This window comes from Sorex fumeus, unplaced genomic scaffold (genome assembly GCF_029834395.1).
Source record: "Sorex fumeus unplaced genomic scaffold, SorFum_2.1 ptg000044l, whole genome shotgun sequence".
NCBI classification, from domain to species: Eukaryota; Metazoa; Chordata; class Mammalia; order Eulipotyphla; family Soricidae; genus Sorex; species Sorex fumeus.
The window spans coordinates 32,550,607-32,578,566 of record NW_026606101.1 but is presented as its reverse complement, the minus strand read 5'-3'; the positions used below and the strand labels follow the sequence as shown (position 1 = coordinate 32,578,566).

Here is a 27,960-nt window from a genome sequence, read left to right as displayed (position 1 = left end):
GAATATGATTTGGGGTTAATTTCTTTTCAATACAGATTGGCTGAAAAAATAAAGCATCTATGGTTTTCTATCGTGATCTTACAAATATCCTTCTAAGGTGCCTGTATTTTTTCCATGAGCCTGGTACCACTGCCTCGGTCCAGTCAACTTTAGGAAACGCTGGAATTCCAGAGGCCTGCCTGTGAACCGAAAGGCATCCTGGCTCGGGCAGGCGGAGAGCCTCATTTCGGCTTCTCTCGCGCCCTCTAGCGTCCTCAGAGCTCATCGCTCCAGCTCTTCAGTTACCTCACTGAATAGGAGCTTCGCTAAGTCCGGCCCATATATGACATCACCCACTTCTTCAACCACTGCGAGGTGAGGCTTTAACTTCAGAATTGGAGGTGGGCTGCGCGCAGCGAACGGGCACGCTCTCCCTCCGCACTTCTCAGTGTCGGAGCCTCCCGAAGCTGGACTAGCTCAGCCTGCAGCTGCCGTTGGCTTTGTGTGCAGTGGACTTGGCGCTCGGGAGCGGGGGAGGGCTATCACTCCAGTTCACAGTCAGTGGAATTACAGCTAGAGCCGCAGTGTATATAGGATTGCTTTTCTCGCCTTCTTGGTAAGTGTTTTCAATGTTTTTCTTTTCGATTGTCCCGTAAAGTTTGCTTGGTTTTTACTCCCGAATGAGAACTGACTTGGTACCAGGAGACGTCCAAATCCTAACGTTTGCTCTACCGACTGGGTGAGCAATGTATGTGCGTGTAAGCCCGGACGGCGAGATTGGGCTGATCAAGCGAATACTAGAAGTTTCTTAAAACTGTCTTCCTTCTTTAGAAAAAAAAAATAATAATAATGCTAGTGATAACCCATGGCCATTTTCTGTGTCATGCAATTGCTATTTGAAAAGAGTCTTTGAGAAAATAGCAAGTTGGAAAGTTAAATGTTTCATCTTGAAAATACAAGGTGGGTTTTTCACACAGAGGAAAGTGGAAGATCTTGCTAACTTGGTGTGTACTCTATGTGTGGTATGATCGCCAATTGCTGTTTTTACAACTGTGAAAGAAAATCAATAATCCCTCAGCCCATGAGTGCAATACATGAAAAGCATACATCTTGCTCACAGCTAGCCGAGCTACTCCTAGAGACTTAGGAGCCTCTGTAAGGATTAACAGCTACACCTAGATTTTAAAGCTAGCATTGCTATCCTACCAGTTAGAGGTATTTCTAGCATTTCAGGCTTGCAAATCTCAACTAGTAAAATTCAACTCAGTAGGGGGAAACGTTTTTCCAAACCATATTCCCTCTCTAGCAGAATGCCAAAATTCATTGCTCAGGCAAATGCCTGTGACTAGCATAGTAATTGGTAAAGTCTACTCAGAAAAACTAACAAAGCTCAGCCTGGAAGCCAAGCTGCTATATACAGCAAGTTCGGGGAGGCAGGGGGCGAAAAAACAAAACATGTAGGGGCCCCAGCAAGTAAGATATGTAGAGACTTCAATCACTTGAAACTCACAAAAATCTTTTATGAGAATGTTCTTACGCCACACAGCTTTTAGAAGCAGTTCAATGCATCTACTCTTTTTTTTTTTTTTTTTTTTTTTTTGGTGAATTAGATCTGAAACAAAATGGATGCAGAGAGGTAAAGAGTGCAAAGTGCAACAGGCCTATATTTTCTCAACATCTGGAATGAGGGGTCGAGTTTGGTCAATTAATAAATTAATATTTTAAACGATCTAATCTGTGCCCATTATGGAAACAAATTTTCTAAGTTTTTGACCCTTAGCTATTTAAATTTTTCTTTATAAGTAAATTGATCTGCTTCATACTGCACATATATGTTAATTCATTAGCCAGGAACAACAGAAACAAAGCTTCTGGAAAATCTGTAGCAATGCCTTTCCTTCATCCCGAACAACACAAAAAATATTCCCACTAGCATACATATCCTAACCAGCACAAACATGTCTGGTTGCAGGGAGCATCATTTATGCCTGCCCTAGAGAAACAGATAACTAAAACTCATCTCTTCTAAAGTAAGAAAAAAAATGAGGTTTAAAAGTACTACAAAAAAGTAATATTCCCACAAATACCAGATTGTTAATACTATGCCAGGTTTTTATTTATAAGACGATTAAATCAGAGATATGCTACTTACTTTGCAAATACTCATGTGTGTGCAACACATGTATACACTTACATAGACATATATTAAATTAGCCTAAAATAGAAAACAGGATTATAAAACATGATTATATCTCTGTAAGGAAGTCACAATTTTTAAGGTAGCACTACCAAAACACATGGCTAAGAATCAGCAAATATATTAGCAAATGAATAACTAGAATAATAAATTAATAATTAATATTGTGCTGCTGTTATTAATTGGGCTTTCATTTCTCTATAACACCCTCTTTTAAATTTATTATGATTCGGTTCAAAAACGCCCAATTAAATAACTTCCTAAACATTAATGTTTGTGAAATATATAATTGGGCAGCAAATAAAAGTTTTTACAAAAAAGAAAAGCAGTAAGAAATTTTTCATAACTGATTATGGCAGCAAAATAGAAGGTATGTTTCTTTTGTTTTCAAGTGTTAATTAAGGAGCTTCCAATTCTATCAAAACTTTTTCAGAGCTAAATGAAGCGATGTGAAATAAATTTGGTTGAAATCTTGTGGATGTCAGACTTTGTTAGCAAGCTATTAATTATCTTTATCCCGGTTTCTTCACCAGATTATATTGCCCAATCAAATAGAAACTCCAATTATGTGCAGAATCTCCTGCCTAGGGACATGGGGTCTCAGGATGAAAAATACAATTATCAGTTTTAAATATGCAAATATACTGCAGTGAGATTTGTCTGTGCTTTCCTTGGCCATACATTCTGTCTCTCTCCCCCTTCTCAATGGTTTGAAAGCACTTAAAATACTTCGTATAAAAATTAGCATGCTTTGGGCTAATTTTGTATTCATTTTTCTTCTGTCTGCATCATTGGTTTTGATATGCCAGTGTTAATTCAGATATTAAATTTGATTTTAAAAATATTTTTGCTTGAAAGAGCATTTCGGTGGGTTTTACCCCTATCCCCCTCCCCAACTCCTTCTAAGGTGGGTGGGCTTTATAACAATGAGAATGTGATTAATGTAAGATTCAGAACTAACTTGAAATTTCTGAATCACTCCCCCCCAACACACACACAGTTAAATATTTATTTCAAACCAGTTTGTTCTAATAGCATTATAAATAATTGTTGAAAGTCAAGTGGAGACCACAAGGCAATGAGAGAAATCAGATTCAGTAAAAATTTCAAAGGCTGTAATTTCTTCCCTCCTTTTCCCCTCCCCCACGCACTCCCACCCTCTCCTCCTCCCCCACCTTTTGCCCCAGAGGCCTTCACTGTTCTCAACAGGGGGCTTTGTTGTAATTAAACCAGAGAAAAACTGGCCGACAGCAGCCAACATCTGACTTGCGGCTTCTAAAAGCAGTGTTCTAGTAGAGTGTACCACCCCCCAGCGGGCAAAAACTCTACAGTAAATCTCTCAGAGATATTAAATCTCAAAACTGCATATTTCTCCTCAGAGCAAAAAAAAAAGGCTGTTTCTTGGCTCCTTCTTATATTTCTTCATTTCAAAAACTTACTGTAAGTCAACAAACCAATTTCCAACAAAGGGATGGTTTGTAAATGTCTTCTGGAAAAAGCCTTCTTCCTCTTAAGAACCCAAATAGAAATACAATTTTCAGAAGGCATTTTCCAGTTTCAGAAAGTGGACCAACATCGCTAAATTGAGTTAATCCACACTAAAAACAATTTTGAAAGTCGTTTTTATATTGTATAGTGCAAGCAAGCTTCAGGATTTGATTTGTCCATTTACAAGAAAGAACTTTAGAGAAACAGATTTTAAGCAAAAAGTAATGACATATAATTTAAGCAACAGCTAAAGTCTAAAGTCGCCATTTGTTTTGCATATGCATAATCTCTTCCCTAGTCCCCAAATCAAGTGTTAGGAATGTGTAGAAAAAGCTCTCTCCAGGTATCAAGTCTTCCTAAATGCTAGGAGGAAGAAATTGCACTTACTTGATGAGACAATGACAGCTTTTGTTCTTTATTCTTTTCCTTTACCTGTGCACAAGTTCCCGGGCAACTTTGAAAAGAAAACTCACAGAATCACATTTGTTTAAAAACTGGTTTTTAAAGTGTGCCACTGGGCTGTTTATCTGTGGCTGATTTTCTTCCTTTTCATTTGGTTTAAATCAATAATTCCCTGCACTCTGATATGAAGAGATAAGGTATCTAATTATTTGGGATATTCTCATCAACTAGCATAGTAGCTGGCACATAGCAGATCCAAATATTTGTTGAATTAGTGTATGGGAATTTAAATATTAGAAACTCAGAGCACACTGACCAAGACCAGATTGTACTCAGAATGCTAGACAAGGCACTTCAGAGGTGCAGTGCTAAAATGTTTGTGGTTTAAAAATTAGCATGATTTTCATTGCAATTGCTCTAAAGTCAGTGAAAACTTAAAGTATGACTTCTGCACCAAACTCTCTACTGTTCTATCTCTATCACTGTTTAAATAGCATTTTATTTATACTTTCAAGTCTTGATTCTATAATTCATTTAGTCTGTCTTTAATATATAGGATTCACTAGGATGAAGGATACTATTCCAGTGTGCCTTTTTGTCTTAAAGATGCTCCGTTTAACTTTACAAACCAAATACAGGAAGCAGAATTTGATTCATATATCACACACCAATTGGGTGTGTGGGGGGGGAGTGGTGGGGGGAAGCCACTAATATGAAAGGAGAAAGGAGAAAGTACGAATTATTTGCTTTGGAAGTTTTATCCCCTATATTACACAAATGAAAGAAAACCTTCTTGAGGCCAGAAAATAGTCTAGACAAAACCAAGTATGAAAAGGCACACTTGCTTCTCTGCCTATCAGCAAACCCTTCAGACTTCATAATTCTCAAGAGGAGAGTTAGAGGTCCTTCTGCTTGCCTGGCATTAAACAAAAGAATTGGAACTTTCCTGAAATCTGATGATCGTGGAAAATTTAACCACAGACAGGCTGCTTTGAAAGCATTTTGCTGTCACTATCAACTAAGCTTACGTATTCCAGTTTTTTTAATTTAACTATATGCGTAGTTTATATGAATTTCTATTTGTTGTCCAAAGAATTAGCATCTACGTTTAGACTATTTTTTGTGCTTTCTAGCATTTTAAACCATTATAGATAACTTCCCTAATACTGTAGATAATGATCATATGTATATGTGTGTGTACATATACACACATGTGTGTATATGTGTGTATATATACATACACGCATTTACACATGTATATACCTCCCTTTATATAGGTATAGTCACAAACTTAGATGAACCTAATTAAGCATGTATTTCTGTATCTCAGAAAGTATTCAAAATACTAAAGCAGTTAACTCAGATTAGAGTCTTTATATGTCAGACTATTATATGTACAAATATATTAAAAAGCTACCAACATTAACAAATCATAGTAATGAAAAACATTAAGATGAAACTAAAATCTCAATCTTATACTTAATATTTTTTTTGAAATGAGCAAGGATCAATATAATTTAAGCCAAAGGCATGAGATAATTTATACCAAAGGACTTCAGGAATTAGTATGAAAAACATATTACATAATGTCACTCTAAGAGATAAACAAATGAAAAATATCTCTCAACTCAAACTCCAAAATTACTATAATAGTAAAGGAGAATTTATATGTGCATAGATTGCTTCAATTTTAAAGTTCAATTAACTTAAACATCAATTTTTTGTCCTAGCACAGTTTCTTAAATTATATTACACCTATTTCAATATATCAAAATGATAGTATCCTTATTATCTTCCTTAGGTGTATCATGGAAATAAATGGGAGACTTTTTGCAAACTTGACGATTACATTATAAATGTACGGGGATAGGAATTCATAAAAATTGTGAAGTTTCCCTGAGTAAAAAGATCACTCCTAAAAATGTGACTCACTCATGAGGTAATTATGTCATTTTTTCCTTTTTGCTATATTTTTTTATTTAAATGTTAGATGCATAAATATTGATTCCATTTAAAATTATTTTTACAATACACTTGGAAGTAACTAAGGATTCCACTTGTTTCCTCCAAGTTTCCTTTAATGTTTTTCTAGAAGATTTTTTTTTGTTCAGAAGTAATGACCTCTTTCAAGTCTATGTAGATATAGTCTCTGAACTTGATGTTGTAGAAATCTAGACACAGTGTCCATCCCAGTGATACTCATGTACTTTTCATTATTCACATTCAACTACAATGTCTTTATGTGCATGAAAGGAAGAAAGCTTAAACATGGGTCAGTGTCACTTATTTCGAATGAAGAGATTAATATAACCTTTACTACAAAAAAAGCTTAACTGGTTATCACCACAGTTTCAAATTTAAAAAAAGAAGGTAAATATAAAATACGATAAAATATAAGACCAAATATTAATGAACTGTTTTGAACTTAAATAAAGGGAAGAGAGACTTCTGGGGGAATATTCATTTTGAAAAAGCAAAATATTCATTTTGAAAAAGCAAAATACTCTCCAGAGAAACCTTCTTTACTTTTTTTCTTCTTTTTTGTCTTGGATGTTAATGCAGTTTTGGGAAAAGAGAATGATATTTTCCAAGAACTTAATGAGATTTAAGGCCTTCTATTAATCCCACATTTTCATCACTATTGTATTAATAGCAACATAAATTTGCATATCAAATGCAGCAGAGAAAGCAGTTTCACAGATGTAAAAATAGGAAAAATAAACAAATTAAATCTCCTTCATTTCATACCAATTTATTTATTTTCCTTTCTCTAAGTGAGTTAAAAGGAAAATATCAAGATATTTTTTAGACCTTGATCTAATGATTACAGCTAGGAAACAAACTTGAAGGCATTGATTTTGTTATCTCTGGTTATCTCAGTGATCATCACCTTGGACAGATTCTGAAGTTGATGTGACTCTGGGAATCACCAAAACATTTGAAATCCCCACGTAGCAGATTCAGTTTCTCAACATGAGAGAATGTCCTGGGATACGAAAAATGCCCATTAATGTTATCATTGTCTCTCACCCTTTTTTTTTGTAAAGGTAAAGGTAAAGGCCCTCCCGTTGATCGTCGATTTGCTCGAGCGGGCCCAGTAACGTCTCCATTGGAGACTTTGTTGTTACTGTGTCTGGCATATGGAATACTCTCGGTCGCTTGCCGGGCTCTCCGAGAGGGGCGGAGGAATCGAACTCGGGTCGGCCATGTTGGCCGCGTGTAAGGCGAACGCCCTACCCGCTGTGCTATTGTTTTGTAAGCTTAAACTAACCAAATTTTCTGATGTTGAATTATTTTCAACCTTAGAAGAAATAATTACCATGGACACCTTAAAAGTTACTTTGAAATTATACTATTAATTGTTGATGTTCCATTTTTACATACTGAAAAAGCAAGTTTTTCTAGAAAATATACTATTGAAATCCAGCAGTAATGAGCAAAACCCTAAAGGTATCACGGCAAAACCTCACATCAAACAATAAATCATTTAAACTTTTTGCTGTGGGCACAGTTTTTCGCAATATCTACAGGAAACTATCCATTTGCAAAATGTGATTTTTCTTTGAAGTTGGCTAAGTAATAAATATATACATATATGTATATATATAACTTCTAAAAAAGTTTTCTTTTACTAATAAATCTATGTATCCAGTGGCAAACTGAAAGAAACTGAATTTTGAAAGAGATTATAAACACAAATTTTGCCTCATTTAACATTCACTTTTAGTAGTTTTGAGTTCTGGAGCAGATGCTATACTTGCCGGATCTATATAATTACTGGGGAGAAGCAAGTCACTTCTGCTTTAATTCTTAATTTCAGTGTCAAAAATGTCCAATGTACCCTAATGTTCCCTACATCTATACAAATCTGAGTGGGTTAAAAGATCCTAAGCCTGTCACCAGCACCTCCCCTGTCTACTGAAAAGAAATCCTCAGGCATATTAGACAATGGACAAAGCAGTTCCCATTAAAATCATTGGTTTTTGGTCATGTCTAAAGTCTTTTCTTTCAGCAAAAAACAAACAAACAACAAAACAAAACAAAAACCACATTCATTGAAAAGTATGATGTTTCTGTTCAGACTTGGAAGAAATGCCTTGTCATCATTTTCTTCTCCTATAGGTAATTGCTAAAACATGGGTCTATAGGAAGATCAAACAGGGTCCTCAGACAATAAGATGAAAAGCTTCTGAAAACTTACACATTCTTTAAGTTGTAGATTGTGTGACATCCTAATATTCAGAAATACCTTCAAAGTTGCTACAGCATTTTTGTCAAAAGTCCTTGCTATGCAGTAGCTCCTCTTTGATGTACTTTTTACTTTAAAACCTTTATCATTTTATATCCCAGATATTAAGGGAACTAAAGGTTGAACTCACCTGAATTTGAAAGTCATAAAAGGGAATGCTGACTCCTGAATAAAGCTTTACTTCTTTTCTTAACTCAGAGTATACTAACAATTTAACTATTTGGTGACCATGTCAACTTCAGCCTCCAATTCCTTTATATAAGTAAAATGGAAATTAAAATATATAAAGGTCATCTTTTCCATCCCATCAACTATCATGATGAAAATTCTGTTACTTAAGAACTGAAGTTATATACTCTATGGAATTTCTTTAGTATGTCAAATTTCATTACTCATTAAAACCTTTTACTTTCGCAGGACATGCTCAGACCCAGTTTATGTTCAGGGAGAATGATATAAAGGAAATCTGGTATGTCTCCTTTCCTTTCCCATGAAGAATATCTGAATGAAATTTTCCTCACATCTTAAAATGAGAATACCTGTTCTTGAGTAGTGCGACTACACCAGAAGTTCTGAGAAAGCAGCAAGAAGCAACAGCTAGAAATCAGCAGGTAATCATACCTCTGGATGTAGCAGCTGTACAAAATTCATACTTGGATAATCCTGGATGGGAGTAAAGGTGGGGAGTAACTGGCCTTACCAGCATGAATGGCTTTCTTCATGAGGATCTGAAGTTACTATCTCTAACCATATTGCACAGAAGAGCCAATAAGAATTTCAAAGAGAGCAGTTTCCACTAAGGGAATTAAGATACACAGAAGGAACCTTCACATAGAAACTCTGTCAGAGAAGAAAATAAAACCAACGTAGAAAGCCATGAGTTCTACATAGTACCAGGAAACTGAATTGTTTCTGGCCCCCACTTTCATGAGTTTGCCCAACATGCTAAACTGCAGCTGAAATGTCCACTGACATGAGCAAGCCCGATCTGGAAGTGTGCGCCGCATAGGATTACTTGAATTAACAGTGAAGAACATTTCCAAGGACTAAACAAGAGTTGTTAATCCCGGCCCCTTGCCAGGAAAATAATACACGTGCATTGGATTTTCACTCACGCAAAATTTACTCACATCGTTCAATAAGGTAGGAAAAATATTAAAGTTTCTTATTTTCATGCCTGAAATGATAATGGCTAATTAATGCCTAATGACAGAATGGATAATATTACACAATTAGTTATTAATCTGTGGTTATCCTGCTATGAGGAAAGTTGAATAATATTCTAGATTTAAATTACAAGAAAAATATAAATGTGAAATAGAATATAATAAAACAATGTGCATTTAGCCATTAATCAATAACATGAAATACAAAACAGAATATAAACAGAATGAATTAGCTTAACTTAAAATGAAATTTTCTATTGAGATAGGCCAGATATATTAGCTATGTGATTCTTTCCTCCCCTACAGTAGATGAGAAAGATCCCTACTGAGTTTTTTGCTAAAAATGTCTAACAAGGTTTAATATTGATAATTATTGAAAAAATTAGTGACACTAATAAACAGCTGCTTTACTGGGATTCAGGATCTATCAAGAGGTGATTCCTAATTGGATTTTTTTCACTATATATACATACATCTTGTAATCTAATAAATGAAAATTAGATACATCTCTGGTTATTATGAACAGTAATATTATCTTTGAATATAACAAAGCATATTCTTATTGTGTTAACTTATTACACATTTTGAGAAAACATTAGAAATTTGACTAGTGTGAACAGTGGCTGACTATAAAATTAACATCAATATTACAAAAATGCTTTGTAATATTCAGTGACTTTAATTATATTTAATATCCAAAGTCAAAAGGATCAGGGACATCACAATTCTTAATATAAAAGCATTTAAGGTAAAAAAAATACATATGATTGTTTTCATAATTATCTAGCTAAATATCCTAATATCAAAAATATAAATAAAAATTATTACTCTGTTAATGTCCACATTTATTTTGAACACTATTTTAAATATATTGGTCTAATTCTATTGAACTCATTCCATTTTAGGACTTCGAAGCTACCTTGTATAAAAGACCTCAACACTGCTGACCATGATCAACCCAGCCTGGAGCATCTTTCTCATTGGGACCAAAATTGGGCTGTTCCTTCAGGTGGCACCTATATCAGCTATGGCTAAATCCTGCCCCTCCGTGTGCCGCTGTGATGCAGGCTTCATTTATTGCAATGATCGTTCTCTGACATCCATCCCAACAGGAATACCAGAGGATGCTACAACTCTCTACCTTCAGAACAACCAAATAAATAATGCGGGGATTCCTTCTGATTTGAAAAACTTGTTGAAAGTTGAAAGAATATACTTGTACCGCAACAGTTTGGATGAATTTCCTACCAACCTCCCAAAGTATGTAAAAGAGTTACACTTGCAAGAAAATAACATAAGGACAATCACTTATGATTCACTTTCAAAAATTCCTTACCTAGAAGAACTGCACTTAGATGATAACTCTGTCTCTGCTGTAAGCATCGAAGAGGGGGCGTTCCGAGACAGCAACTATCTCCGACTGCTCTTCCTGTCTCGTAATCACCTTAGCACAATCCCCGGGGGTTTGCCCAGGACTATAGAAGAACTCCGCTTGGATGATAACCGTATATCCACAATTTCATCACCCTCTCTTCAAGGTCTTACCAGCCTAAAACGCCTGGTTTTAGATGGAAACCTATTGAACAACCATGGATTAGGTGACAAAGTTTTCTCTAACCTCGTTAACTTAACAGAATTGTCACTGGTGCGAAATTCTCTGACTGCTGCACCAGTAAACCTTCCTGGAGCAAACCTGAAGAAACTTCATCTTCAAGATAACCACATCAATCGGCTGCCTCTCAAAGCTTTTGCTGACCTGAGGCAATTGTATAGACTTGACATGTCCAATAATAACCTAAGTAATTTACCTACGGGTATCTTTGATGATTTGGACAATATCACTCAGCTAATTCTTCGAAACAATCCTTGGTACTGTGGGTGCAAGATGAAATGGGTACGTGACTGGTTACAGTCACTACCTGTAAAGGTCAACGTGCGTGGACTCATGTGTCAAGCCCCAGAAAAAGTTCGGGGAATGGCTATCAAGGACCTCAACGCAGAACTGTTTGATTGTAAGGAAAGTGCCATTGCAAGCACCATTCAGATTACCACGACAACACCCAGCACAGTATATCCTGTTCAGGGCCAGTGGCCCGCTCCAGTAACCAAACAGCCTGATCAGAAGAATCCCAAAACCAGCAAGGATCAGCGAACCACAGGCATTCCAGCAAGAAAAACAGTTATGATTACTGTGAAATCTGTCACCTCGGACACAATTCGTATTGCTTGGAAACTTGCCCTACCTTTGCCTGCTTTAAGACTCAGCTGGCTCAAGCTGGGCCACAGCCCAGCATTTGGATCTATAACAGAAACAATTGTAACAGGGGAACGCAGTGAATATTTGGTCACAGCCCTGGAGCCTGACTCACCCTATAGAATCTGCATGGTTCCCATGGAAACCAGTAACCTCTACCTATTTGATGAAAGTCCAGTTTGCATTGAGGCTGAAACAGCACCTCTTCAAATGTACAACCCTACAACCACTCTTAATCGAGAGCAAGAGAAAGAACTTTACAAAAACCCCAATTTGCCACTAGCTGCCATCATTGGTGGGGCGGTGGCTCTGGTGACCATCGCCCTTCTCGCTTTAGTGTGTTGGTACGTGCACAGGAATGGGTCTCTCTTCTCCAGGAACTGTGCTTACAGCAAAGGGAGGAGAAGAAAGGACGATTATGCAGAAGCTGGAACTAAGAAGGACAACTCCATCCTGGAAATCAGGGAGACATCTTTTCAGATGTTACCAATCAGCAATGAACCAATTTCGAAGGAGGAGTTTGTAATACACACCATATTTCCTCCGAACGGGATGAATCTGTATAAAAACAATCACAGTGAAAGCAGTAGTAACCGGAGCTACGGAGACTACAGAGACAGTGGCATTCCAGACTCAGACCACTCACACTCATGATGCTGGCACACTCGCAGCGAACTGTGTTGGTCCTTAGACACCTAAGGGAGCTGACAGTAGGAGCCCCTGTTCTACTGCAAAACACTGGAAATGGAGACTAAAGCAATGTACTGTACATTTGCCATATAATTTATATTTAAGAACTTTTTATTAAAAGTTTCAAATTTCAGGTTACTGCTGCGATTGATGTAGTGGAGATGCCTGAACACAATTCTATATTTTAGTATTTTTTAGTAATTTGTACTGTATTTTCCTTGCAAATATTGAAGTTATAAATCATTTACTTTGTGTTCTACTGAGTAAGATGACTTGTTGACTGTGAAAGTGAATTTTCTTGCTGTGTTGAACAATCAGGACTGCATTCACATGAGATCCTTGTAGAATAAGCACAGGCCATTTTTCACTTTGGTATTAATAAAATGTGAAAAGAAAAGAACTGGCTGGATGATAAAAATTAAATTTCAAAAAATAGCTATGAAATACTGTTCTAATTATTAAATTTGTATTATCCCAGTGGTATTCAGTACATCAAAATATGTGAAGTAATGGGCAATATCAAACTTGCTGCATAGCTCCATTTTTGCTTTTAGCAAAATAGACCTCCTTAAAGTAAGCATACATTCTGAATTAAGTACATCAGCTGGCATAAGAGGTGTTGTGAAGTCTGGTTAAAACCACTGCTAACAACGCTTTGTGAACGAAGAATGATTTGTTGACAGTCAGTAATGTAAGTGGACTTCCAACTTAGGGTGAAATTTGTACTTAGGAAAACATGAAAACTTAAAATTATATAGTGTGATGGACAAAAATAGCAGAATTGCAGTTTGGTTTTACCTACGCCATCCTTGATTCTTGAAAAGCAATCTATTAAAGACATACTTGCTAGTGTTTATGATGTTTTTATCATAAAGGATATCAAAGAAAAATTTTATACATATTAAAAAAAGGTAGCACTATCATAAGCAATTCCCCTCAACAACTCAGAGAAAGTAGTACTTTAAATAGGTAAATAGAATTTAAAAGAAAAATAATAGGGATCAAATTTAAATCCGGTTTATACAATATGTGTTAACACTGTACATAAATGTTTAGTTTACTTTGATAATGATCAGAATACTGCCCATTACTGTCACAATTTTCTTGATAAGACATAATGAACTTGTAATGTAATATTTCTTTTTAGCTTCCAACTGAATTGTGAACAATTACTAGTTTAAAAACCACTTCACTTCAATTATGTTGCCATGATTTTTTTTTTCCCAACAGAAAAACCAAAGTGCATTGTACGCCCTTTGGCCAGTCGTGTATGTGCCTTGATCCAACGCTATATGTATTCAGCTTTTAAAACTCAACAGACAAATTTTTCATAATATGTTAAATATGAAAAATTATGGTCTTATTGCTGAATAAAACAAAAAAGTACAAAATAATTGTGCTTGCTTGTTCAGGATTATGTTACTATCACTAAAGTAGCAAATAGCCCAGCACATTAGTCCTAAGTACCCCCATGTATTTTTCTAGGCATAAAAATAAAAGTTGGCTACAAATAAAACCAAAAAAAGGATTACCTTGGGCTTGCGTATCATTTTACTTCAAAGAGTTCAATGTTTTATAAATTAATTTTCTAAAAGTCTTTGGAACTACCTATATTTTATTTATTCATTTCAAAGCTGAAAATTTTCAGCAGTGCTGTTGTGTGTTTTTTCTTTGGAAACTGTTGTCATTGCCTTGATACTTTTTAACTTACCTGTGTCTGAAAAAAAAATTACACATTTTTAAATAGTTCTCTGGTAGTGTGAGTTGGCATCAGAGGATTTGAGATCTCAGAATTAACACTGATTAGTATATACTTAGGAAAAAACAAAACAGCTCTTTATAGCTTAGTTTTTGTATCTATCAAATGGGACTATAAATATCCCTAACTTCCCAGAGTTTTGTAAAGATAAAATGAGACAATGTGCTTGGAAACTATAATGTTACTGGTATTAAAGTGAGAAGAAGAATTAGGTGTGTTTTCTCAGAGGTTTGCCAGATATAACTGCTTCTGTTGTTGAATCAACAAATATCTTGAATTACCTATGATAACATTTTCATGTGTAATCTTCAAACATTTTCTATTACATTCTCTTGATTTCCTGTTCTGAAGATTTAGAAATAATTTAGAAAAAACATATGACAAGCATTAAATATAGAGAATGTTTTCTGAAGGAAGTTTGACTTTGTTTCTAAAGGTTTTGAGTCATTCCTCTACCATCATGCCAAAAGTCAGGAAAGGGTTTGATAGATCAATAAAGTTTCTATAAAGTACGAGTTTAAGGGCCAAAGTGGCAGTATAAGGGTTAATTAAATGCATGCCTTAGGCCAACCATGGTTTAATGCTAGTCATGAGATGAGACCCTGAGCATTGCCAAGAAGGCATAGCACCCAAGCTTCATCAGAGTGGCCCAGGGCCTGTATAGCAAAGTATTCTCAGGCCATCACAATGAAATGCTGACTCTGCTGGCCAAGAATATTGCTGGAAACTGACTCCTGAGCTTTATAAGTACCACTTGAAAGAGCCTGTCCCAGCAAGGAAATCATGAGTTTTGGAAAGTTTTTTTTTTAAGTTATACTGAATATTTTTCAGTTGGTAATCCTTTCACGAGCATGGAAAATATTATGTGTTCTCATGTGTATTTTGATGCTCTTACCAGGAAAAACTAAAGCAAATGGAGGCATTACCAAGAAAGCAAAAGTTTATTCTTTACCTGGGCTTGTTAGAAAATGAAGATGCTCATTTAAAAAATCTATACACTCTCTATAGAAACATAAAACAATATTGTCTCAACCTTAAGGACACTGTGTTAATCAGACACAATAGTTTATATCTTAAACTAATTTTTCACAATTTGTACTGATACTAAGAGAAAATCTTTGCAAAATCCCAATCCTGACTATGACAGTATGAGTACTTAATAAGAATGCAACTGAAGTCAACTACAAAAAAACAGAAAATTACTCCTCTGCTATTTAATAAAAATCAAACAGCAAAAGTTAAGTTTTGATGCAGCGACTTTTAACTGCATGAAATCTCCATACTCTCATTCCCTGTTAAAACAAGCACTATGCTTTTTCAGTAAAGTCTATTTGTATTTTTTAAAGTCCCCTTTGACAACAGAACTAGTGAAAAAAAATCAAAACAAAAAACTCTTAGTTTTTGAGTAAAACAAACTCTATAGCTACATTCCCACGCGACAGTTCTCTTGGGAATCTAAAGAGCCACACGTGTTACAAGCATATAATGTGTGGATATTAAAGGAAACAATCCCCCACTGAATTTGCTTTTACATTGCTTCAGAAAACAGTAATGGTACATGACTCTGTAATTTTTTTCTTCTAAAGATGATTAGCAAGTCTTTTAGCTTAGTTTTTAAGATTTAAAACTATTATACTTTGTTTTCAGATTTTTTGGGTTGAATTATAGCAAGGGAAATGTTTATTTCGCTCTTTCTTAAAACCCCAGATAATGCTGGTAGCCAATGACCTTTGCAAGGTCACTTCTTAGAGCAAGGATTCTAATATAGTACAAATATTCATATGTATATTTATACTTGTGTATATAAAATATATTCATATAGTACAAATGTTTTATATAATAGTATAAATATGTGTATATACATATGATCATGTTATTCTTTACTATAAATATTATATATATATAAATATACTGTTTCTGCTATACTATCCAATCCTTAGAGGTCATAAGGCATAAACATTTAATCTAATAAAAGTTTACTGCAACTGCAACATATTAGGAAAAAGCAAGAACTATTTGGATAAGGAAGAAAAGAAGACTTCACGAGACATGAAATCAAGCTGACTATTGAAGAGTAAGAAAGTATTTGAAGAGGAAGCAAGAAAAGTAGACACTGAACCTAGGGAGAAAAATGGTGAACAAAGGTAATGTTTCTCGGTGCTAACTTTGGTGAATCATTTTAGGAAGCTTCCTACTTTTTAAACATTTTGTAGGTGCAACTCCCAATCTGTTCAGGGATCCTGGGGTCCTTCCCAACAATTCTCAGACAAATCAAACACAGGTTCACTGTGAGGGCTGGAAGATTCAGTGCCATTCTGATCCTGCAGTGCTAAGAATTACACAGGCCACCCAAGCAGGTGGGGCCTAAAGGTCTCCAGGGCAAAGCCTGAACTTTAACCCCTCTCTTTCTTTGGCCCAACTGGGAGAAGGCTTTTTTTTTTTTTTTAAAGATAACCAGAACTCAGTATGGACTTATTATCAGGCTGAGGCTACTTAATCTACCAGGCTAAGTTTATGTATCTAACTGTTTTAATTCTATAAATTAGCCTGATGCATTTGGGATAGTGGATTCACAGTCCAGATAAAACAGAGGGTCTGTAAAGGTGGTAAGGCTGGGAAGGTTTTTTATGGCAAGCTTTATAGAGTATTGAATTCCACAGAGAAGTCTGCATGATACTCTATGAAAATTGTTTTGGGGTAGGAATATTAGGAATATTAATAGTTCGTGTACTTTAGGGGCATTTTATATAAATAATGTATGAAGGATGAATGAGAATAAAAAGGCAGTAAGATAAGCTAGGGGCTTACTCTTGGCTCTGTACTCAGAGATCAATCCTGATGGGGAACAGGGGGCCACAGTGATGATATTTTTACACAACTAAGTGAACACAGATAAGTAAAATGAAGCAGTTAATTATAGTAATAACATACACATTGAATTACCTTAAGGTAACCTTATTATGTTCAGGGCAGATATATATTGGCTAATTATTCATTGTGTATGGATTAAGCTGCAGTAACTAAGTTTAGAAGATGAATTAAAGTCACTTAAGGTTTAAAGTACTTTCATGTTATCATTCTGGAAATGTCTATCAAGAAATTATGGAGATAAGGAAGGACGTAGAGACAGTTCTTCAGCATCAATGAGGAAAAAAATCAAAATGGTTAGTATTAAAAGTTAAGAGAATTTATGATCCCCAGTACTAAGTGAGCAGAGAAAAGGAAAAAAAGAAAGAGTAAACCTACCCTTAATAGGCGAGAAGAAGGAAGAGAAGTCCAAAAACAAAAAGGGACAGTCACAGGAACAAAAATCATAAGGGAAAATACTATGAAATCAAATGATCAACAACACTTAAAGTGAAAAATTCAGTAAAAATAAAGACAAAAAGAAGACTGTTAATATGATAAGAAAGGAGACTGGAATTTTGAATACAGAGTCAGCAGAGTAATGAGTTTGAAAGGAAAGTAAAAAAAGAAAACTAGTCTATTCTAAAGTTTTGAGAGGCAAAGAATCTTGGTCTTTCCTGTGGAAGAAAATAAGAATATTATGAGATATTTACTAACCAGTATATAATACTGTAATCTTAACAAGAAAAGGAAGCATATTTAATAGGAGGAAACTGAGATCTACTAGATTAGGTTCAATTTGCAGTTTTGGAAGTATCACAAGTAAAATGCACAAAATCACTCAGAGAAATATAAATGGTTGGGATGAAGGTAAGATTTATAAGACAAGTCCTCAGGAAAATGGAAAAAGACACAGAGGAAGATGATGGAATTAGGTGATAGAGTGGAAAACAAAGACTTCAAAAAATGCTACTAAAAATAGTGACAGACACATAGTCAAAAAGTAGTTTTTCAGAAGTGGGTAAAAATTTTGGAACCTCATACTAACATTGTATACCCCTCCTCTTACCTCAGATTTCATCAAATAGTAATGACTAAAAGTTGGATGGGGGGACAGAGGGGAAACTAGTGATGGCAAAAGAGGGAACAGGTAGTGGGGAAAGTGTCATCCCAAGGCATCAGAAGTCATTTCAAGGTGGTGGAAAGAATGCTAAGAAAAAAGTCAATTATCTGGGAAATTGGAAATGAAAAGGAAAGTACTGCAACCAACCCAATGGAAACAGTGACAGAAAGGAGAATAAGTACTCAAAGAGAATAAATAGGACATAAAACAACAAATGGAGAGCAATGTTTCTAGCCCTCTGGTCACAGTTTAAAATGATGCCTTCTGGTATGAGCAGCTGATGAAAATTTCTATTTTAAACAGTACAGATCTACTGAACAAGAACTAGAATAATCTTGGGGCCAGAGAGTATAGCAAGTAGGATGCATGACCTCCAGTACCCCATCTGGTACCCCCAAGACCCACCAAGAATGATCTCTGTATGTAGAGCCAGGAGTGAGCCTTAAGCAACACTGGGTGTGGCCAAAACAAACAGAAAACAGAATAGAGAAAAAAGAATCAAATGAAACTTGTTCACAGTCTTTGAACAGGAAAATGGAATGTAATCCAACTTTATCTCAAAATACACACTGAAAAAGTGGCTCTTGCATCCCCAAGTTTATACTATGCTTTACCACAACCATCACAGGAATCTAGACTAAAGGATAAGCAAATCACAGTGTGGACCCCACTCATTTCCTACCCACCTCCCCCCAATCTCATTTTTATATTATATGGGTGAAATGAGATTAGAAATGAACTTTAGGGCAGCCTTTCAAATTCTTCTTTAAGAGATTTCAAAAGGAAGCATGCAGCCACAGGGGTGTGGAAGTTGGGTATAATGGGATTTTATAGGCTGATTGTGTGCAGACATAAAAGCAATGCTTCTTTTTCACAGCCAGCTATCCAGAGGAGGTGGGGGTGGGGCAGTCTAGGAAATTACTCCTCAAAGTAATTACCCTCCTGAGTATCTTCGCTCTGATAATTCCGATATTACAGGCTGGAGAAAGTTCATAGCTAGGTTCCATGCATGCAAACATTGTTAAACATCCACATTTTATTACCTAGATATGAGGAGCAGTGTTGATTTTTAAAATGTAAAATAGCTTGTTTTAATGTAATTTTTTAATTAAAAAATTAAATAGTAGGTAAAATAAAATTATTAAATTGTCCTATGAGCATATTAAAAATATATCCTATAAACAGTAGCAATACCTCACAAATAGTCGGTTATCAAGCTGTTGCTGTTTCCGCAGTGCTAAGCGCTAAGTATGTTATATATTTAACCTCAGTAACACAAGAAGTTTTAGGTTTTTCGATGTTTTTATTTTATTTATTTATGAGGTGAAGTGAAATAGCTCTGTTGAACAATACTAGTTCTAAGAGTAATGCTGGGTTCTCCAGAGAGAGAAAATAAAGAAAAGAGACAGGCCAAAATGAAAAAAAAAAGTTTGCTTAGAAAGGACCTTGGAGACCTCCTGGTTGAGTACTATAAAGTAGAGATTACACAGAGAGAAATGGGTGTTCAGCTTCCCCAGAGTGGAGCGCCTATCTGTATTTTTACAATTAACAAATTAAAGCCTTAAAAGCTTATGAAGATTTTTAAATTCTCAAAACATGAACAGTGATTTACTGAATCCTTATTATATAACTGCTTGGGTATGAGTGTACATAAAGCAGCGAAGCAAGAAGATAATGAGAATTCAGCTAAAAAACTAGGAATTCAGATCTTAATTAAAAAAAACAAGTGAACACAATGTTGAAAACCTTGACAAGCTGGTACCAGAGTGATAGTACAGTGAGCAGGATGCCTGCCTGGCATGTGGCTGACCTGGGTTCCATTCCCGGCACCCCATATTATCCTCCACATTCAATAAATCAAAGTTTAAGAGAAAAGGTAAAACAAGAAAATTGTGACCAGTCCCACACAACAGAAAATCACAGAAGAGGACTAGAAGAGGAGACCCTAGTTAGGTGGTGAAGGAAAACCTAAAATCTAAGGGACAGAGAGTCAGTGAAGTGAAGAGAGGCAGAGAATTCTGGGTACAGGTAATAGGAGGTGTTATGGTTTCAATTAGGGCGGGGCTGTAAATTAGTACAGGGGTTAAGGCCCATGCATGCAGCTAACTCTGGTTGAATCCCTTGTACCACAAGGTCCCCCAAAGCACCAAGCAAAAGGTAAGATAATGTAGGCAAGCTTGGATCAGGTTATATAAAGAATTACACGCCCAGGCCACAGTGAGGAGTCCTGATATCATACTAGTATAAGAAAAAAACATAGAAACATAGAGGCTGGTTTTTGTTGTTGTTGTTTTGTTGGTTAGGTTTGATTTGGTTTGGTACTCATACCTTCTTAACTGGGTCAGTGGAGGGGGCAGAAAGATGAAAAGGATGTCATATCAGATTTCAATTGGAATAAAATCACTTTGGTCACTCTGTGGAGGAAAAATGAAAAGTACAGAAAAAAGAGGGTAGTAGAGAGAAGAGAGAGGTAAAAAGAGGTCTGATATATTTTGGAACTCCCGGGGAATTCTTCCTAGCATTACACGGTTACAAACCGTGTAGAAAGGACTCTGCTTCCTCCTGAACCTTGAGCTCTTCAGAACACTCTTTACACTGTTATCAGAAATGTATTTTCAATGACCTTAAAAGGAGTTTCAGTCCAAAATAAATGTATGCCATTTTATTATAAGACATTTTAAGGATTAAATCTGAAAACACCCCTACTGGGGCAAATGTGAATTATTTTTCTCCCAAGGTTTATAAATTTCTGTCTTGTGATCTTGAATGATAGCTTCTGGTGGTGAGTAGTTAATGGCTGCAAATTACCTGAGAATAACACTTGTCTTTTTTGCAGCTTTCAAAAATTTAAACACAGAGTTGTCAGACAAATCTTAATGTTTAAATTCATTGCAACACCTTTCCATAATCCCTGAGTGTCTACTAATAGAAAGGAAATACAAGTTGGTGAAGCCCTTTTTTGTTTGTGTGGAAACGGCTGGGGGCGGCTCTCCTGAGTTCGGCCACACCTAGGAGTGCCCAGAATCTGCTGCACTGACTGATACTCCCAGTGGTGCCTGGGAGACCCGGCCAGGCTGAGGATCACAGTGGAGTTGGCCATGTGCAAGGCCTTAAGCTGTGTACAGTCTCACTGGTCTTCACTGAAGCTTTATGCCATGCTGTTGCTGAATTTGAGACATACACGGTTCGCTATCTAGTCTACAAAAGTGAAGAAATGTCAAGACTTTAAAACAGCTTAAAGAATTGGTTATTTTTAAATGTAAATCTTGAATTATTAAAATGTTTTACTCAGAGTATCTTTATCAGACCAAATACTGGTAAGCAGTAGAGATCTGCATTTATTCCATGCTTGTAGCAAACATATCATAGAATCTTAGATTAGCTAAGGGAATTCATTATTTTAGTGAAATGTTAATTATTTCAATTTTATAATCAATATCCTCGTTGTTTAAAAGAAATACAAAATTGAATTAGAAAAAATACTACTAAAACTAAGACTAATTTGCATTCTTTGAAAGTCAAGAAACCATGTAGCTAGATAAGTCTATGAACCAAAAATGATTCTTTTAACTACTAAGTAGCATTTGGAGCACTCATGTTCAAAAGACATTACCTTTATTGTTGCTATTATTATTCAATATACTAAATATCTACTCATATATTATTATTCATATCTCTAAATATGAGATGAAATTCCATGAAACCTATGAAACTATACCTCCTTGCTCTTTCATTATTATAGCACTCCAATCTATTAAACAATGCCTGATACCTAGCAGACACTAAAAAAAAATTGGTTGGATAAATGAATAAAAAAGTAATAAGCGTCATAAGATTGTATCACTAAGTACCATCTAAAAAATTCTTTCTAAAAGTTCTCTGCATCAGTTTCTGCACTTACTGGGATATGGCCTTGGGCAATTTAGCTAGTCTCTAAGCCTTAGTTTCACCTTCTAGAAAATGGGATAATAATAGTACCTCTCTAATTGTAAGGATAAATTACATATTTAAAGTTGAGCACTTAATTCATACCTGTCCCTCAGTAAATTTTATTTTCATCCTAGATGATGAAGAAAGAATTGCCTATTATCTGATCTATATCTATCTATATAATATATACATATATACACAGATATATATAAATCATACATTTTATTTGAACATGTGGTTAAAAGAAAGAAATGGAAAAACAAAATTAAAATTTGTATTTTTTTCATTCCATATACCCTGCATCATTTGACAGAAGCAAATAGTAACAAGGGCTTACTTGTGTCTCTTTTCCCAACACTAATGGGCTTACTGTATTCTCTGTCACCTTTTGAAAAAGGTAAAAGGAATGTCAACTGCTAAAAAATGGAATGAGTAACAGTTCTGGTTATTTCTTGGCCCTACAAATAGTATTCAGTGGGTTTCAGGATGACTCCTGGTGGTAACTGGGCCAGTTTTGCTCGGCCCAGCAGTGCCAAAGATCACTAGGACGACCCCAGTGGTGTGAGGGGATATGCAGTGCCAGGGAATCAACCAGGGCAATGCCAGCTTGGCATGCAGTTCAGCACTCTGAATTCTCTCCCTGCTCTCAGACTAACCGTTTTTGGTTTGTTTTTTAACTTGTTTATATTAAAAGATAAAAAGTCCCTTTGATGTTTTCCAGAATCTCATTAATTTCTTTCATTATGTAAGAACAGTATTAAGATGGCTACTAGTTAAATTAGTGTCACAGTTACTGAGAGCATCTCAGAAGATGGGAATCAGAGACAGTCTTTCAAATGAACTCATCCCTGTCACTAAGGATTATTTCTATGGGTATGGCACGTTTCAGATAACTATTGTCTTTTGTTTAAATGAAATAGAAATTTTCATAATGTAGTCTATTACCTTCTAGTTATGATTCAAAATAAAGATGCCCTTACAAAAGAAGGATGGAGAAAGGAAGGGAGGGAGTAAGATATGGGGTGTGGTGGGAATCAATCTTTAAGCAAGACATTCTTACTTCCTAGTTTATCAGATGTTGATTTTTCTAGTAAAGCAATTTTCTTAACAAGTTTCTTCAAAAAATTCTCTTAAACAGTTAGGGTAAGAGTGAATTAAAGGGCAGTCTTAGTATCTAGAAGTATGCTAGTTCACAAGCACGTTAAACTTTCTCACTTCCACAGACAAATTTCACAAGTTCTTCAGTTCTTCACCTTTCTTTAGAAGTCCCAGACAGAGAGGTAGCAGAAGGAACCATTAAAGGCAATTTAACACTTACCTTCATTTTGGGACAAATAAGGTAAAAAAGAAGCTATTCAAACAAAAACCCTTAATAAATAAATCTGTAAGAATAAGTCTATTAAGTCATTTCAAAGTGAAGAAAAACATTTACTTGTGATAAAACACTCATGAAATATTAAACTCTCAAATGAAAGAAATAAAGTAAGTGCAATTTCTCACTAAATGTTTACAAATTGTATTCACCAGCTACACAACTATTTAATATTATGAAGTATAAGGTTAAGGATCTTTTGAAATTGTTAATCTTGTGTTACTCTACTAGATTATTACCTAATATTTGATAACAGTAAGCAATTCATTCTTTTAAAATCTTTCATTTGGAAATATAAATTCCCAAACATTTTTAAATTTTAACAACCAATACAAAGTATTTTAAAATGTCGGTTAAATGTAGATATTATTTAATGTGGACATTCTACAAGCACTGGGACTACATACTAGCATCGTTCAAATGTGTAATTCTTGCATCTAGGATTAGTGGTTGAGACCTCTGGAATTGAACCAACCAAGTTCAAATCACACTGGTTCTACCACTTACTAGGAGAGAGACTGGGAGAAATATCTAAATTTTTCTGATTCTGCCTTTCTTAACATTAATTTATAAGATTTTTAAATTAATATGGAATACGGAATTGCTCGGTATTATAGTTGCTGTCAATTTTGCAGTATTTTGTGGACATATACAATACATCTTAAGGGATAAAACATTGTAAAATAGGTTAAAGAACAAGTTTTCTCACTTGCTACTTTCTTGACTAGGGAAATTTTACTTCTCTGTGCTATTATTAGTGAATGAAATGACAGCAAGAGTTCTTTACACATGGTTAAGTGTTTGGTATAGAAAAACATTTTAATTACTTCTACTGAAGTTTCATGCAGGCTAAAATTAAAAGAATGAATCAGAGCAATTTTGTTTTCTAATATTGAGGTTAGCCAGTATTAGAAATAAAGGAACACCACCAACTTAATCCACATCCATACATCTTTCCTATATACTACAATACAGCTATCCACTAATCAAGCTACTAATGCACACTCCCTAGTTTAAAGTTTCCCTCAGCCTTGTCTCATGATACAAATCTCCCAGATTGTTACTAAGCAGGTCTAGGGTAAATCCTTAGAATGTGTCTGCATAATAAGCTTCCCAGGTGTGTCCTCCAACTAACTAGACTCAGTAACCCTGAATAGGTTGATATTTTATTTAATCAACAGACCCTGCGAAGACTATTTAACAGTTGCACCACTGAAACAAATTACTGTCTTACAAGTATTTTGTAATGAAAATGCTAGTGTTAAAAATAATGTTTCAGAAGGCCAGGGAGATAGTACAGTAGGCTAGGTACTTGCCTTGCATGCAGCCAGCCCCAGTCCAATCCGTTGCACCACATATGGTCCACCAAGCACTGCCAGGAATGATCCATGAGTTCAGAACCAGAAACAAGGAATAAGCACTGTTGGGTGTGGCCCCCCAAACAAAAATAATAACAATGATGTTTCAACCAACATATGTGTCATTCAGTATTTACCAGCAACAAATATAAGTAAAGTAAAAGTAAAGTAAAGGCCCTCCTGTTGATCATCGATTTGTTCGTGCGGGCCCAGTAACGTCTCCATTGGAGACTTTGTTGTTACTGTGTCTGGCATATTGAATACGTCACAGGGAGCTTGCCGGGCTCTGCCGTGCAGGCGAGATACTCTTGGTAGCTTGCTGGGCTCTCCGAGAGGGGCGGAGGAATCGAACTCGGGTAGGTAATGTTGGCTGCGTGCAAGGCAAACGCCCTACCGCTGTGCTATTGCTCCAGCCCCAACAAAATTCACAAAACAGTATGTGAGAATAAATTATAAAAAAAATCCTTTCTTGGGGCAGAGGGTGGAGATTGTCAGGAAACAAACCCAAGTTCTCACACCTGCTAGACATGCATGCTATTCCTGAGCTATAGTACAGTCCCACAAATAGTGTGTTCTTTTTATTTACATTGTTTTTCACTATTTTATTGAGGCACTATGATTTAAAGTACGGTTATGGACACTTTTCATGTACATATTGTCCTAACAGTATAACTTTTTTAATAGGGGGCTGGGAGTATTTCTCAGTAGTAGAGTGCATGCCTGACTGTGGAGGTCCTATGTCCAATACAAGACACACACACGCTTCCCCCAAATGTAAAACCATTTGATAACTGACAGTGGGAAACAAAGAAAGAGCATCCTTATCAATACACAAAATTATATGCTACCATTTATCTCAAGAAATTTACAAGCTATTGAGATAAATGTGTTATTAGTCAAAAGATCCAGTTCTTCAGGAAATCTGCTAGTCATTTATAATGCTGCCTTTGCCTATGGTTGGAGTAGGGACTTTCAAGGGCAATTTAGATACTTACGAACAGCAGGTAAGGCATTTGTTTTGCATGTGGCCAACCCGGGTTTGATTCCTCCATCCCTCTCAGAGAGCCTGGCAAGCTACCGAGAGTATCCTGCCCACACGACAGAGCCTGGCAATCTCCCCATGGTGTATTTGATATACCAAAAACAGTAACAAGTCTCCCAATGGAGATGTTATGGGTGCCCCCTTGAGCAAATCAATGAACAACGGGAGGACAGTGCTACAGTGCTACAACATAAATCACTGGTCATATAAAATAGGTAAACAAGCCACAGTGAATCAACAATAAGCATACTATCTGTCCTATCATGTATCAGAGCCACACCACATGATTTTGTGGTCTTTAAATGACCCACTAGCTGGAGGTGTTTCACCCCTAGCTTATGGAAAAGAATGTCAATAATTAAGAAGCATTCAAATAAAAAATTCACTGCAAAGATCATTTAAATAATATAATTATTTTCCTTGATACTATGAGAATTAGTTTTAAAACTAATTATAGTTTATCTCTTACAATTAAAAGTAACACAAATTGGGCATGAATTTTTAAAGTCCCATATACACCTTACTTTTTTCCTTCTCATACCACAAATTCCAAACTACAAAAAACTTCTACATTGTCATATAAATCTAAGACCAAATAATCATGTAGGAAAACCCCAGTGCAGTACTATAAATACAGCACTACTATCCCCTGAATCAAAACTACTTATAACCTCCACATCAGACCATAATCCATAAGGTACACTGAAGAAAAGGTCGGCAAAACTCTCCATGACATTGAAGCTAAAGGTATCTTCAAAGATGAAATGCCACTTACCAAGCAAGTGAAAGCAGAGATAAACAAATGGTACTGTCTTAAACTAAGAAGGTTCTGCACCTCAAAAGAAACAGTGGCCAGGATATAAAGACAGCCTATGGAATGGGAAAGGATATTCACCCAATACCCTTCTGGTAAGGGGTTAATATAAGGATAAAAAGGCACTGGTTGAACTCTACTAGAAGAAAACATCCAACCCATCAGAAAATGGGGCAATGAAATAAACTGAAACTTTCTCGAAGAAGAAATTTGAATGGTCAAGAGGCACATGAAAAAATGTTCTTCATCACTAATAATCAGGGAGATGCAGATCAAAACAACAATGAGATATCCTCTCATACCACAGAGACTGACACACATCCAAAAGAACAAAACTAACCGGTGTTGAAGTGGATGTGGGGAGAAAGGGACTCTCTTTCATTGTTCATGGAAATGATAACTGCCCCAGCCTTTTTGCAAAACAATATGGACATTTCTCAAAAAAACTAGAAATTGAGCTCCCATTTGACCCAGCAATACCACTCACGTCTGGGAATATATCTTGAGGGTACAAAATAGCACAATAGAAATGACACTGGCACATGTATGTTCACTGCAGCACTGTTCACAATACCCAGAATCTGGAAACAACCCGAGTGGCTGAGAACAGATGACTGGCTAAAGGAACTTTGGTACATCTCATCTTCACAATGGAATATTATGCAGCTGTTAGGAAAGATGGAGTCATGAAATTTGCTTATAAGTGGATGGTGATGGAGAGTATTATGCTAAGTGAAATGAGTCAGAAAGAGAGGGACAGACTTAGAAGGACTGCACTCATTTGTGGAATATAAAATGAGACTGATATCCAAGGACAAGTAGACACAAGGGCCAGGATGATTGCTCCACGGTTGGAAGCCTGCTTTGTGAGCTGGGAAAAAAGGCAGCTGAGACAAAGAAGGGATCACCAAATCAATGATGGTTGGAGGGGTCACTCGGGATGGGAGATGTGTGCTGAAAGTAGGTAAAGGACCAAACATGATGGCCTCTCATTATCTGTATTGCAAACCATAATACCCATAAGTACAGAAAGAGTAAGGAGGAAATTGTCTGCCCTGGAGGCAGGGGGTGGGGTGGGATGGAGTTAAGGGAAAGGATATTGGGAACATTGGTGGTGGAAAATGTACATTGTTGGAGAGATGGGTGTTCAATCATTGTATGACTGAAACTCAAACATGAAAGTTTTGTAACTGTAAAAAAAAAGTACTTATATACATGCACATCCAGCAAATAGTATGTTTCAACAAATTTTATTATTAATCACAATAGTCAATATGTCAGAGAATTATT

The 27,960-nt window shown here is 35.9% G+C and overlaps 2 protein-coding genes across 4 annotated transcripts in view; one reads left to right on the top strand and one right to left on the bottom strand.

Moving 5' to 3' along the window:
* MACROD2 (mono-ADP ribosylhydrolase 2) overlaps nucleotides 1–27,960 on the bottom strand; it is a 2,391,823-nt gene that overhangs the window by 2,059,257 nt on the left and 304,606 nt on the right. The gene's annotated exons all lie outside the window — the stretch shown is intronic.
* FLRT3 (fibronectin leucine rich transmembrane protein 3) lies at nucleotides 423–13,649 on the top strand. Of its 2 annotated transcripts, XM_056121299.1 has the most exons (4): nucleotides 423–595; nucleotides 5,868–5,989; nucleotides 8,733–9,458; nucleotides 10,387–13,649. In XM_056121299.1, the coding sequence occupies exon 4, from the start codon at nucleotides 10,431–10,433 to the stop codon at nucleotides 12,387–12,389; it is 1,959 nt and encodes a 652-aa protein (XP_055977274.1). In that variant the 5' UTR covers nucleotides 423–595; nucleotides 5,868–5,989; nucleotides 8,733–9,458; nucleotides 10,387–10,430; the 3' UTR covers nucleotides 12,390–13,649. The 2 variants fall into 2 exon arrangements, with proteins under 2 accessions (XP_055977274.1, XP_055977273.1); XM_056121298.1 differs by lacking the exon at nucleotides 5,868–5,989.

Coding starts and splice junctions, on each gene's coding strand:
- FLRT3 (XM_056121298.1), top strand. CDS start 10,431: ATGATCAACCCAGCCTGGAGCATCTTTCTCATTGGGACCAAAATTGGG.